Consider the following 16,172-nt stretch of genomic DNA (forward strand, 5'->3'; position numbering starts at 1 on the left):
ACGCTCTTTATAACAAATCCTGTGTTGCTAGAAATATTGCGATGTGCCAAGTCTGAATGAAATCGGATATTAATTTCACTTCTTATGAGCTTCTTGGATATTCAAAATTTCGACCCTTTATGGGAAGAAGAAGTCGGCCGATGTATTCCGTCTTCACATCAGATCCTGGGTTAATAAATATATTGCGATGTGTGTAATTTGGAGACAATCGGACTCTTAAATCACATTTTAAATGAGTTATAGTTATTCAAAAATTTAACCCTTTGGGGGGAGGTAGTTGTCCATTTTCGAACCTGATGTTGTCCATTTTCGCCGCTGAACTAGCACTGGTGCAAATATTAGATTATTCTTTCTCTTTTTCTTTGAAAATTTCGACCTTTTGTGAGGAGGTACCAGAAGGAGTGGACCGATATTGCCCATCTCCGAACTCGATCTATATTGGAGAATAATATTACGATGTGCCAAGATTAAATCAAATCGAATACTCCATTCGAGCACACCAGCCAGACGGACGGACGGACATAGCTCTAGATCGACTTCAAACGTAAACTACCGATTTGAAAAAAATGTGTAGAAATAGTAACTTTTACGCCATTCAAATAAAGCTGACATTGCTTCAAAATTCGATAACTTTCTATAGCCAGCATCTCATTTCCGCTTTGTATTTGTGAAATTATTTCCTCCAAAATATTTTTAACTTAGGAGTTCCCACTGGGCGTATGATTACCGACAACATTCATACGCCCTAATGGCTACGGATTTCCCCAATGCAATTAAATCCAAAATTCCCTATTTTTGTTCATGAAACTGAAACAAAAATCCAATTTGAAACGTTTTTTTTTTGTCCCTGATTTCCATTAAATCAAATATTCGAACGAACCAACATTGGCCTCAATTAAATCTCTCACAATAATTAGCGAAATGTATACGGACAGCAATTAAGTGGCAACAGAACAACAAACCACTGGGGCCGGCAATGAACAAAAAATCAATATTTTCCATTAAAACCACAGGAAAGCAAATGAAAATCAACAAAAAAAAACATATCACATCGGGAGGTAAGGGATGGATCAACATTTTCGAGGCAATGAAATATTTGGTTTGGACCCACACTCCCGCACCATTATATTTTATATTGACCAACATTATAAACATGACACAGCTTCAATTTTTAACATCAGATTTTATACAATCAACCATACATCCTTGCAATCTCTCCAATCAAATTCATGCTCACATTTCAAGGTGCGCATACACACAAATATGTAATTTAAACCACCCCCCCTCTCTCTCCCGTTCGGGAAACTTACCTGCCGGCTGGATGTGATACCAACAAGGCTGCGACTGACCCATCGGACTGCTGGCCACACACGAAATTGCTCCGAAACTCTCATACGATTCAATGTGATAGCTGTAGACATTATTCAGGGGCACTGGAGCGGCAGTGGTCGTTGTGGTGGCCATGGCCAGGCGATGATGTTGCTGTTTGTGCAGGGCGGCCAAACGTTTGCGTTCGGCCAGTTGCTGGTATTGATTGCTGTGCACGGCCGCCTCATGCAGAGGCTGGCTACGCATTTGCTGTTGTTGATGATGCAGTGTTTGATATTGTGTGGGCTGTTTGCCATTGAGCAGTCCAGTGCCACTGCCGCCAACACCGCCCATTGTTGCTGCCCCAGTCGAATGCTGTTTGCCGTCCAAGTGATTTTTATAAATCATATTGGAATAAACCATTTGTGTGTAAGGTAAATCCTCACTATTAGTGCGGCCATAAACTCCATTAATGGCTTCATCAGTTTCTCTGTCATCAACGACAACATCATCATGGCCCTCAACACCACCACCATCATCATCATCGTCGTCATCGTCGTCATCGGCATGATGATGATCATCCGCGTTGTGATAGTGTGGCCGATGGCGATGCAATGGCTTTGGTTGTTCCACATAATCACCAGCACCGACATCATCATCTTCAAATTGTATATTTGACCAGGCCTCCATGTGTGACAGGGACTGCTGTTGCTGCTGCTGCTGCTGATGGACAATCGTACGCATAGCCATGCGTCCATGTCGGCCATGTGCCAGTTTAGCCTCATGCTGTTGGCCATGTAGGTGTTTCCTCTTGCTACGTTGATAATATCCGGCGGAAGCGTGACTTGCATCCGCATGTAATAACATTTGCTGTTGCGAGTGATGGCCACCACCAGCCGTCAGTCCCATAACAACGCCTCCACCACCCAACGAGTTGGGTAGCTCAATGAGACTCTCCAGTGAGTTGTTGAAGTGCCATTTGTAATTTAGATTATCAAGTGGATTCGCATCCACTTGGCATGTTATATTAATGGTCTGCTTAAGGGCTGCTCGTATGATTGTTGATTCGGATTTGCAAACAGGTGGATCTGTTGGGAATAGATAGCACAACAACATCAACAAGAAGAAGAACAACAACAAAGAAAAAGGCATAATTAGAATTCATATTAAATTTGTACAGGGCTTGTCCCCCAGAATTGGGGTCATAATATTTCATAATTTCATGTCACAGCTAATGTAATCCCTTCAAAAGAAGGAGAAAGGACTTAGATTGAGGGGATGGGAGGTAAGGAGAAAGCATAACAAAAAAAAAAAAGGAATTTTGTGAGGATAAAATAAGTAGAAGGAAGGAACGCAGAGAGAGGGTGGGGAAAGCGAGTGGGAGGGGAGGGAAAAATAAGAATATTGCAATAGTATAGAGACAAGTGTGTCATCGGAAATCGAAGGTATCGAAATACCTTGCAGTAAAAAAGTCAGTTATCGAACAACCGAAAAATGAGTTTTCGAATAGATATTCTATAGAGTTCTTCTAAACGAGCTACGGAAGAGTTTGTTATCGATCAAATTTTCTATGGAAAATGTTGTTATCGAACAAAACTTCTATTAAAAGAGTTGTTATCGAACAACTTTTCTAGAAAACAGTTATTATCGATAGAAAATATGCTTTTATCGAAATAGAAAATTATATAATCGAAATAGAAAATATTGCTATCGAACAACTTTTCTATTGAAAATGTTGTTATCGAAGAACTTTTCTACAGAAAATGTTGTCATCGAAGAACATTTCCATAGAAAATGTCGCTATCGCACAACTTCTCTATCGAAAATGTTGTTATCGAAGAACTTCTCAAAGGCAAACTTTTCTGTAGAGTAGGTTGTTGTCGAACAACTTTTCTACAGAAAATGTTGTTATCGAACCACTATCCTCAAGAAATTGTTGTTATCGAACAAATTTTCCATAGAAATAGTTCGTATCGGACAACTTTTCTATAGAAATAGTTTTTTATCGGAAAACTTTTCTATAGAAATATTTGTTATCGGACAACTTTTCTATAGAAATTGCTGTTATCGGACAACTTTTCCATGGAAATAGTTGTTATCGATTAACTTTTCTATAGAAATAGTTGTTATCGATTAACTATTCTATAGAAATAGTTGTTATCGATTAACTTTTCTATAGAAATAGTTGTTATCGAATAACTTTTCTATAGAAATAGTTGTTATCGAACAACTTTTCTATAGAAATAGCTGTTATCGAACAACTTTTCTATAGAAATAGTTAATATCGATTAACTTTTCTATAGAAAAAGTTGTTATCGATTAACTTTTCCATAGAAATAGTTGTTATCGATTAACTTTTTCATAGAAATAGTTGTTATTGATTAACTTTTCTATAGAAATAGTTGTTATCGAGCAACTTTTCTATAGAAAAAATTGTTATCGAGCAACTTTTTTATAGAAAAAAAAAACTTTTCTAGAGAAAAAGTTGCTATCGAGTACATTTTCTATAGAAAATGTTGTTATCGAACAACTTTTCTATAGAAAATGTTGTTACCAAACAACCTTTCTATAGAAAATGTTGTTACCGAATAACTTTTCTATAGAAAATGTTGTTATCGAACAACTTTTCTATAGAAATAGTTGTTATCGAACCACTTTTGTATAGAAAATGTTGTTATCGAACAACTTTTCTATAGAAATAGTTGTTATCGAACAACTTTTCTATAGAAATAGTTGTTATCGAACAACTTTTCTATAGAAATAGTTGTTATCGAACAACTTTTCTATAGAAATAGTTGTTATCGATCAACTTTTCTATAAAAACAGTTGTTATCGAACAACTTTTTTATAGAAATAGTTGTTATTAAGCAAATTTTCAATAGAAATAGTTGTTATCGATAAACTTTTCTATAGAAAAAATTGTTATCGATCAACTTTTTTCATAGAATATGTTGTTATCAACCAACTTTTCTATAGAAAATCTTGTTATCGACCATTTTTTGCTATCTACAAAGGAAGTGCTGTTATCCAGTCTAGTTTTTTACAGAAAATAATGTCATCGATAAATTCTCTTAAGGGAAGTGTTGTTATCGATCATTTTTCTTGAGAAAGATATGAAATTTCAGCCAGAAATATTATTATCGGTCAATTTGTTTCAAATTTAGTTCTAAATTTTTAAATAATTTACTCTTTAACCGAGTCTATCCTTCCCTTATTCCTCATATCCATAATACCTCATAACAACATATTCCACTTCAACACCTTTTTTTGAAGAAAATAAAAAATAACAACTTAAGGTTTTTCTTTTCACAACAGGAAAAATATTTTGCATGACACTTGAACTCTTGTCTATCAAATATCTATTCATATTTCCCTTCCTCCTCGTCCCCCTATCATACATGTCCATAATACCAGCTATTGTTTCAAGTTCTATTCATTCATCTATTGAATGGCAGCAACAAGACAGGAAACTATGAAAAGGAAGGTCTAAGAAAATTAGAAATTGTTCACATATTGGAATTATTTCACAATGTTTACAATGTGTTATAGTTTTTCTTTTGAAGCAAAATTTTTTGTGAAAAGAATATTTGAAAATGTTTGGAGAGGGAGGGTGGTTGAACTGAAAATATCGAACAAAAGATCCGGTAGCTGTAATCAGAAACTATTCAAAGTGTATGGAAATGGGGGGAGAATAGGAGAGGAGGAGGAAAAAAGGTAACTGAAATTTAATACAATGCTTGGACAAACAGCTGTGTATGTGTGGGTCTATGTGAGTGGGTGTACCTATGTAAATATAATTGTCTCTGTTTAAAGAAGATATTTTGTTAGGCTTTGTTGGGTTTTTGCGAGGAAAAGGATTGAAAGAAATATCAGGTGGGGAAAATTTAAAGACTAGGGTGATAAAACATAAGAAGGATGATTTTTAACGAAAAATAATAAATGTCCTTAAATAAGGATATAGATATGTATCCTTAATACGCCAATACGCTATTTTAGTGTAAAGTTTTAATGAATTTAATTTTTTTTTTAATTTTTTGAAATTTAAACTTACATTTGACATCTAAATAGACTTCATTACTGGAAACACTGCCTTGTATATTTGTGGCCCTGCAAAAATATTGTCCATGGGATGACTTCGAAATGGCCTGAAGGACCAGGGTTTGATTCGATATGATAATGCCTCGTGAGGAATGCAGTTGTTTGTCCTGGAATGGGAGAAAAACGTATAAATTTATGAATAAAACATAATTATTTAAAATGAAATTCAAAAAGAATTGCATACTTTTAGGATTTAAACTGTTGCATACTTTTAGGTTGCAAAAATTTATCAACTTCGAGCTACATATATTTTTATACCCTCCACCATAGTATGGAGGATATGTTAAGTTTGTCATTCCGTTTGTGTCACCTCGAAATATTTTTTCTTGATCAGCATAAAATTCTATGCCGATTTATCGATGTCCTTCCGTCTGTCCGTCTATCCGTCTGTGGAAATCACTCTAGCTTCCGAACGAATTGAAGTAGATTGATAAAATTTTACTCAAATGTATATTCTGTCTGCAGGACTTTTGGTATTGAAAATGGGCTATGTACGTCCATGTTTAGATATAGCCCCAACATAATGGTACCTCCCGATATTCGGTATTTTGACGATTTTAGCGACATTATTCACCAGAATTGTTTCAAATTGCGTATGTTAAGTTCGAAATGGATACTACAGCTTAAGACAGAAAACTGTCTGTGCAGGTCCACGTCTTCGTATAGCCCCCATATAACGGTACCTCCCGATATTCGGTATTTTGATAATTTAAGTGACATATTCCACCGGAAATGTTTCAATTTTGGTATTCGAAGTTCGTAATGGGTACTACAGCCTATGACAGAAGATTGTCTGTCCAGGTTCTCGTCTTCGTATAGCCCCCATATAACGGCACCTCCCGATATTCGGTATTTTGATGATTTAAGTGACATATTCCACCGGAAATGTTTCAATTTTGGTATTCGAAGTTCGTAATGGGTACTACAGTATATGACAGAAAATTGTCTGTCCAGGTCTACGTCTTCATATAGCCCGCATGTAACGGTACCTCCTGAAATTCGGTATTTTGATGATTTAAGCCACATTATTCGCCGATTTTTTTAAGTTTCGCAATTGAATATTGTAATGACTTAAGACAAAGTTATCTCTGCAGCTCCATGTCGCCATATAGACACTAATATAACAGCTATTTTTAAGATTTTAACAGAATTTTTAACGGATTTTATTGTTTTTGAGAATGGCCAAATTCTTTCCAAATGATGGGGGATATTCAAACTTCGGCCCGGCCGAACTTACAGCTTTTTTACTTTTTAATATTTTTTTTAAAGATTAATTGAAATATTTTGCATACTTTTAGGATAAAATTTAAATAAAATAAAAACTCTTTCTTTATTGTCAAATTGTACATATATGACCATAAAATGGATAACCAACCCGATGAATATTATCCTAAAATAATGTTTTTCCAAAAAAATCCTCCCAAAGCAATTTTCCTGTTGTAATATGGAAATTAACTTTCCTAGGAGCGTTTTTCTTCTCTCTCAAAAAACAATTGAAGTACCATCAAAGCCTCACAGCATTTCAATGAAAACCATTGCATATCTTCTAGGCTTACCTAAAGTATTTAATTGTATCATAAATTTGATTTATGTGGCGAAGGCAGAAAACAATTATTTCCAAACTCGTTGTCTGCCAAGGAGGAAATTTTATACATAGAGACATTGATTTAACCCTTTGCCTTGCTACATACCTACTTTGACATATCTTGTCTTGTCAGCGAAATAAAAAAACGAAACGAAAAATACTACAAACTAAGCTCTTTTGTTTTATTGTTATTACTTGATGTGTAGCAACCAGGACGTTAGAGACAACTAAAGCCTTCTTTTCTACACATTTAAGTTTACATTGTGCACCGAGTATGCCATAACAGACATAAGCCACTTTAACCAGAGCAGTGAGCAGAGATACGGTTTCAAAAACGACAATGACAATAATAATAACAACAACAACAACGACAAAAACAACAGCCACAAGAGCAAGCAGCACATAGCATGTAATCGTAGTCATGGTTAAGTGTTTTTGGCGTTCTAGGCAGGTAAGTGCAAACTGAGGCACGAAGAGGATAAATTTTAATAAAATTGCAAGAATGTGTTTTTTAAAAAAAAATAAAAATATAAAAAAAATAATAATACTTTTAATAATAATAATAATAATAATAATATAATAATAATAATAATAATATAATAATAATAATAATAATAATATAATAATAATAATAATAATAATATATAATAATATAATAATAATAATAATAATAATAATAATAATAATAATAATAATAATAATAATAATAATAATAATAATAATAATAATAATAATAATAATAATAATAATAATAATAATAATAATAATAATAATAATAATAATATAATAATAATAATAATAATAATAATAATAATAATAATAATAATAATAATAATAATAATAATAATAATAATAATAATAATAATAATAATAATAATAATAATAATAATAATATAATAATAATAATAATAATAATAATAATAATAATAATAATAATAATAATAATAATAATAATAATAATAATAATAATAATAATAATAATAATAATAATATAATAATAATAATAATAATATAATAATAATAATAATAATAATAATAATAATAATAATAATAATAATAATAATAATAATATAATAATAATAATAATAATAATAATAATAATAATAATAATAATAATAATAATAATAATAATAATAATAATAATAATAATATAATAATAATAATAATAATAATAATAATAATAATAATAATAATAATATAATAATAATAATAATATAATAATAATAATAATAATAATAATAATAATAATAATAATAATAATAATAATAATAATAAAATAATAATAATAATAATAATAATAATAATAATAATAATAATAATAATAATAATAATAATAATAATAATAATAATAATAATAATAATAATAATAATAATAATAATAATAATAATAATAATAATAATAATAATAATAATAATAATAATAATAATAATAATAATAATAATAATAATAATAATAATAATAATAATAACAGTGTATTACACAGAAATTATGTATCGGTCACATGAAAAATATTTTACAAAATCTTGACATGTATTCTCAGTATTATCGGACATAGAAAATTTGTTATCGAAATACTTTTTTTTATAAAAAGTTGTGTTATTGGACCACTTTTGCATGAGAAGACTGTTATGGGACATTTTTTCTATAGAAGCCAGTGCTTTCGGATAACTTTTTTCTATAGAAAAGTTTGTTATCGGACAAATTTTCTATGGAAAAGTTTGTTATCGGACAACTTTTCTATAGAAAAGTTTGTTATCGGACAACTTTTCTATAGAAAAGTTTGTTAGCGGACAACTTTTCTATATAGAAAAGTTTGTTATCGGACAACTTTTCTATATAGAAAAGTTTGTTATCGGACAACTTTTCTATATAGAAAAGTTTGTTATCGGACAACTTTTCTATATAGAAAAGTTTGTTATCGGACAACTTTTCTATATAGAAAAGTTTGTTATCGGACAACTTTTCTATATAGAAAAGTTTGTTATCGGACAACTTTTCTATATAGAAAAGTTTGTTATCGGACAACTTTTCTATATAGAAAAGTTTGTTATCGGACAACTTTTCTATAGAAAAGTTTGTTATCGGACAACTTTTCTATAGAAAAGTTTGTTATCGAACAACTTCTCTATAGAAAAGTTTGTTATCGAACAACTTCTCTATAGAAAAGTTTGTTATCGAACAACTTCGCTATAGAAAAGTTTGTTATCGAACAACTTCTCTATAGAAAAGTTTGTTATCGAACAACTTCTCTATAGAAAAGTTTGTTATCGAACAACTTTTCTATAGAAAACTTTGTTATCGGACAACTTTTCTATAGAAAACTTTGTTATCGGACAACTTTTCTATAGAAAACTTTGTTATCATACAACTTTTCTATAGAAAACTTTGTTATCGGACAACTTTTCTATAGAAAACTTTGTTATCGGACAACTTTTCTATAGAAAACTTTGTTATCGGACAACTTTTCTATAGAAAAGTTTGTTATCGGACAACTTTTCTTTTTAAAAATGTTTGCTATGGGATCTAATTTCAAAGGTGTTTTATCGACAAAAATTATAACACATTTTTTGCAAAATACATACATTTTTTGTAAAATGTGTTATGGATAGGAGATTTTACAATGGGTTCCATTATCGAATCATTTTGTATCAGAAAATTTCATTTGAACATTTGCATTTTGCTACAGCTTATCTATGTCTGGCCACTCCTGCCATTATTATACGCAGCATTGAACTAAACCCTATTTGCCAGTCTATGAAGTTCACTTGTTAGATGTTTTTTTGCCGTTGTTGTTATTTTTTAATTTTTTGTCTCTGCCTTCTAAGTATCAACATAGAAATCGTTATTGTTGTTATTTTCCAAACAATCATCCTTGATGGGGGACCTCCAAAGGCTTGCTTGCTTGAGGAGGCGTAGAAAGAGAGCCGAAAGAGGATGATGGCATGTTTTTGAGCTACAAATGTCATTGCATATTTATCGGCTGTAAACCCAGCACACACAGACACATACACACTTGGTAGCTCACATCTACAAAGGGTACTGCAATTTCAAGTGGTAGCTAAGTAAAAAGAATTCCACAGAATGAAAATAAGACAACAAACACACACACATACAAAATGTGGAAACACAACTTCCAGCAATACAATGTCGTTACGCATCACAATGCGACAGAGGCAACTAAAAAAGCAACAATGACAAGAATTTTTCAGCATTTTTATTTTTTTTTACTTCGCTCTACCTCCCTCTCTTTATGTCTCTCTCTGTCCCTTTGTTCCTCGTTTGAAAATACGTCTACTAAGCTGCTTTATGGTTAAATTGTTTAGAAGTGTTTACGGCATATTTATGCCAATATATGCATATGTCACACAGACACACACACATACACGCAGTTAGACACATGTAATGGTATTTGTAGAGCATAGAAACCCATTTAAAATTTTACACAGGGCCACTACAAAGAAAGGGCATTGCACAAACACTCTGACACACATACATGTTTATTTCCGGCCTATATTGGTAGATACCATTCATCATACTTGCAGTGATGACACACACACACAGTCACATTTGCTTCCAAGCCACTAGCTCTCTCAAACTCTCGTTTTTTTTTTTTTTTTTTTTTTTTTCAAAAACAACTAGAAAAAATGTTTGTAAAGCATTCTTATCACAATTCCAGTTGTATCAGCTCAGAAAATGGTGAAATCACTTATTTGCCAAACACAAGTGTAGTGATCCGCTTAAGCCTACAACAGGAACAACAACAACGACTAAATCTGCCATCTCTACTAGCCCGGCGCTGACTGACTGACGCTCATCGTTGTTATTCATGTGGCATGAAGCATGTGCCACCGACATAACATTGACAATAAATTGTGCAGAAGTAATCGTTGCATAAAAAGCCATTGAGGCAAGACTAAACGGAAACAGAGAGTTGAGAGGAGAGGGAAAAAACGCAACGCAACATTTCTAAACTCAATCTTTCCGTTGTCGGTTTTTTGTTTTTGTTTCGCTCAACTCAATGCTAATCAGTTGATAAAGTAATGTGCTGCTTTGGAGTAATAACTTTGAAAATTAATATCCATAAATAAATATAAAGAGACAAGAGAAACGACAATGTGATGAGAGTTAAGAAAGTTGTTTGTTTTAAATAGTTCTATTATCGATAGTAGAGAGAGCTTTAAAGTGATAAAATTCAATGAAGCTTTAGTTATGGAATCATTACCATGAAGATAATGGGGAAAGTGCTTGTGAATATAGCTATTTTAAGGTGCCGCCTGAAAGTATGCAATGGATATTAGAAATAATGAAATAGATGGGGTGTGGAGACTTGCAAGTAATCGGATGTAGCAAAAATTGTGATATCGAACTTATTATGAATCACAGAAAACGTAGGATATATTTAATAAAAACAATTTGTTATCGAAAAACTTTTCTAGAGAAAATGTCGTTATCGAACAAATTTTGATAGAAAATTATGTTATCGAACAAAATTTTCCTAGAAAACAACAACATTTCTATAGCAAATGTTGTTATCGGACAACTTTTCTATAGAAAATGTTATTATCGGACAACTTTTCAATAGAAAACGTCGTTATCGAACAACTATTCTATAGAAAATGTTTTTATCGAACAAATTTTCTACAGAAAATATTGTTATCGGACAAATTTTCTATAGAAAATGTTGTTATCGGACAAATTTTCTATAGAAAATGTTGTTATCGGACAACTTTTCTATAGAAAATGTTGTTATCGAACAACTTTTCTATAGAAAATGTTATTATCGGTCAACTTTTCTATAGCAAATGTTGTTATCGGACAACTTTTCTATACAAAATGTTGTTATCGGACAACATTTCTATAAAAAATGTTGTTTTCGTTCAAATTTTCTACAGAAAACGTTGCTTTAAAGAACTTTTCTATAGAAAACGTTGCTTTAAAGAACTTTTCTATAGAAAATGTTGTTATCGGACAACTTTACTATAGAAATTGTTTTTATCGGACAACTTTTCCATAGAAAATGTTGTTATCGGACAACTTTTCTATAGAAAATGTTGTTATCGGACAACTTTTCCATAGAACATGTTGTTATCGGACAACTTTTCCATAGAACATGTTGTTATCGGACAACTTTTCTATAGAAAATGTTGTTATCGGACAACTTTTCTATAGAAAATGTTGTTATCGGACAACTTTTCTATAGAAAATGTTGTTATCGGACAACTTTTCTATAGAAAATGTTGTTATAGGTCAACTTTTCCATAGAAAATGATGTTATCGAACAAATTTTCTTAAAAAATGTTGTCAGCGGAGAACTTTTCTTTAGAAAATATTGTTATCGAACAACCTTTCCATACAAAATGTTGTTATCGAACAACTTTTCTATAGAAAATGTTGTTATCGAACAACTTTTCTATAGAAAATTTTGTTATCGAACAACTTTTCTATAGAAAATTTTGTTATCGAACAACTTTTCTACAGAAAATTTTCTTATCGACTAACTTTTCTATAGAAAATGTTGTTATCGAACAACTTTTCTATAGAAAATGTTGTTATCGATTAACTTTTCTATAGAAAATGTTGTTATCGGTCAACTTTTCTTTAGAAAATGTTGTTATCGATCAACTTTTCTTTAGAAAATGTTGTTATCGATCAACTTTTCTATAGAAAAAGTTGTTATCGATCAACTTTTCTATAGAAAATTGTGTTATCGATCAACTTTTCTATAAAAAATGTTGTTATCGATCAACTTTTCTATAGAAAATGTTGTTATCGATCAACTTTTCTATAGAAAATGTTGTTATCGATCAACTTTTCTATAGAAAATGTTGTTATCGATCAACTTTTCTATAGAAAATGTTGTTATCGATCAACTTTTCTGTAGAAACTGTTGTTATCGAACAACTTTTCTATAGAAAATGTAGTTATCGAACATCTTTTCTATAAAAAATGTTGTTAAAATTGTAAAACAACATTTAAGAAAGAGTATCATAAAAGATTATCTTATAAAATCTTCAAACTTTTTCGTAGTAAATAACGTCACAAGACTCATTTTTTTGTCGCCAGACCGTTTTCAACAAAATTCTCTTATCCAACAACTTTTCCATACTTCTGCTCATTTACTGTGCAGCTGTTCATTCTAATTCACAGGGATATTCGAGTTTTGAAATTACACAGTTTTGAAATTACACAGTTTAAGAGCAAATTAAATACGCAGCTCACACAAAAGCACAGGAACAAAGCTCATAATTAGAGTAGGCGAAGAAAAAAGTGGAATGAAACCAAACCCCGTCCCTTTTCACTAACAGCAACAACAACACCAACACAAAACCCTCTGTGATTTCATGTCTCAAGTGATACTTTAATAAATAACCAACGCCACATGCCGGGCGTGGTGTAGAGTGGGCTGTTGAAAGTGTTAGCAATGTGGTAGGTATTTAGGGTAGGATAGGGTGGTTCTTAATGGGCCACTCTACTTAGATGCTCACACACACAAAAATGCTGATGGATCGGGTGGTGATGGTGGTGGTAACGGTAATTGTGTTGAGCCAAAGTCTCGTCTCGTATCCACACTCTAAATGGCATTAACAATGGAGTTATAAACATTTATTATTTAACGAGGAATGAGCAGAAACTTTAAGTTGTTGGTAAATAAACATAAACTTGACAAAAATAAAAAGCAAGTCCAACAAAAACAAGTAAAAAACAACAGCGGAAAATAACAACAACTTGAGTTTTAAGCCTTTTGCAAAACAATGTTAATGTAAGCCCATTGCAAGACGATTAAACAACAATGACGACAAAGACGAAGAAGAAGAACCGGAGCAGGAGCAAGAAAATAAATGTCGAAGAAGAACATTATAAGCCGCATATTGTTGTTGTTGCTGCTGGTTTACAGCTGTCTAGTTATTATAAATGCTTTATTTCGCGAGCACATATTTTTTGCTTTATTATAACGGAATTTAATGAGCGGCTGTTTTTTTGTCGGGCTTTTAGCTTAAGTTATGCAGCATAAGCTGAGCGCCGGCTTGCGGACTTGAGGCAAGAATGTTAAATGTTGTTGCTACAATTGTAGGTAAGTGCAGATGGAAAGGAAGTGCAGACATTCCAAGCAGCTACACTGATAACAAAAAAAGAAGCTCTTTGTTATCGGAAAATGCTGTTATCGAACAGCTTTTCTATCGAAACCGTTGCTATCGAACAGCTATTCTATCGAAACAGTTGTTATCGAACAAATTTTCCATCAAAACAACGAACAACGTTTCTTTGAAAATGGTTGTATCGAACAACCTTTTTATAGAAATAGTTGTTATCGAAGCACTTTCCTAAAGAAAAAGTTATTATCGAAACACTTTCCTAAAGAAAAAGTTGTTATCGAACAACTTTTCTATAGAAAATGTTGTTAGGGAATAACTTTTCTATTGCAAATGTTGTTATCGAACAACTTTTGTATCGAAAAAGTTGTTATCGGAAAACTTTTCTATCGAAAATGTTGTTATCGAACAGCTTTTCCATAGAAAAAATTGTTATCGAACAACTTTTCCATAGAAAAAGTGGTTATCGAAGAACTTTTCCATAGAAAAAATTGTTATCAAACTATAGAAAATGTTGATATCGAACAACATTTCTATAGAAAATGTTGTAATCGAACAACTTTTCTATAGAAAATGTTGTAATCGAACAACTTTTCTATAGAAAATGTTGTTATCGAACACCATTTCTTTCGAAAAAGTTGTTATTGAACAAATTTTCTTTCGAAAAAGTTGTTATCGGAAAACTTTTCTATAGAAAATGTTGTTATCGAACAACTTTTCTATAGAAAATGATGTTGTCGAACAACTTTTCTATAGAAAATGTTGTTATCGAACAATTTTTCCGTAGAAAATGTTGTTATCGAACAACTTTTCTAAAGAAAATGTTGTTATCGAACAACTTTTCTAAAGAAAATGTTGTTATCGAACAACTTTTCTATAGAAAATGTTGTTGTCGAACAACTTTTCTATAGAAAATGTTGTTATCGAACAACTTTTCTGTAGAAAATGTTGTTATCGAACAACTTTTCTATAGAAAATGTTGTTATCGAACAATTTTTCTACAGAAAATGTTGTTATCGAACAATTTTTCTACAGAAAATGTTGTTATCGAACAATTTTTCTACAGAAAATGTTGTCATCGAACAACTTATCTATAGAAAATTATATTATCGAACAACTTATCTATAGAAATAGTCGATGTGTATCGGTAAGCATCCATATTTACGCCTATATCTTCCATTTCAAATCCTTTTTGGTGGTAATTGTTAATTTACTGAAGCGATAACTTTTAATCGTACCACGTTTATGACGATAGCTTTTATTATCGAAACCATTTTTACCCATAATACTGTTTTAAAATCGTATTGGTATCAATATCGAATCATTATTGCAGCGATTACTTCAGTATCAATATATATATATTTATGACCGATAACTTTGTTATCGAACAATTTTTTTTACCGATAACTGTGTTCTCGAATTGTTTTTGTGCTAAAAGCTTGGTAAACTTATCATATTAATGTCGATAACTTTGTTATCGAACCATTTCGGAACCGATAACTTTTTTATCGACTAACAAAATTTTATTTTTTTATATTTCCTTTTCAAATATATTTGGTTTCAACTCATATTTAAGTTTAATTTTGAATACTCACATTGTGATACCACTCAATTTTGGTGATTGCGGGATTAGCTCTAACTTCACAGTCCAGGAAGACATCAGTACCCTTTAGCAGATTGTTGGGATCCAAAGGGGCGCCCAGGCTCAGGGAGACAATTGGAGCATCTGTTTTATATGGAATAAAGAAAAATAATAATTTTTAATTAATTTTTTTTTTTTTTTTTTTTTTTTTTTGCAAAAGAATATGGAAAATGTCTTTTTTCCCAATACTTACGTGTCACATTCAAAACCCTTGAATCCTTTAGAAACAAGCCCATGTTGCCATTGCCCAATACCGTGGTGACACTGGTATGACCCTCGGGCAAATGTTGCGAAGTCATTTGGGGATTTAATGAAATTGAACATTGAACTTGCCGTTCATTGTCCTCCGGCACGGGTATAAGGATCAACTCCGATACTGTGGTATTGCCATCAACCGAAGTCTGCAAAAGAGGAATATTCATCGCATAAAGAAAATATTTCTCTCAA

At 31.5% G+C, this 16,172-nt stretch overlaps 1 protein-coding gene across 1 annotated transcript in view; it reads right to left on the reverse strand.

Annotated features, from left to right (window-relative positions):
• Positions 1-16,172, reverse strand: part of LOC101888476 (uncharacterized) — a 186,998-nt gene that overhangs the window by 27,613 nt on the left and 143,213 nt on the right. The window contains exons 7-10 of the mRNA XM_059126116.1: positions 15,919-16,126; positions 15,679-15,809; positions 5,360-5,513; positions 1,311-2,396 (exon numbers count right to left, since the gene is read on the reverse strand). Coding sequence (XP_058982099.1) covers positions 1,311-2,396; positions 5,360-5,513; positions 15,679-15,809; positions 15,919-16,126 — 1,579 coding nt within the window. The remainder of the gene's footprint in view (positions 1-1,310; positions 2,397-5,359; positions 5,514-15,678; positions 15,810-15,918; positions 16,127-16,172) is intronic.

The sequence above is a fragment of the Musca domestica genome, unplaced genomic scaffold, assembly GCF_030504385.1.
Source record: "Musca domestica strain aabys unplaced genomic scaffold, Musca_domestica.polishedcontigs.V.1.1 37, whole genome shotgun sequence".
Taxonomy (NCBI): domain Eukaryota; kingdom Metazoa; phylum Arthropoda; class Insecta; order Diptera; family Muscidae; genus Musca; species Musca domestica.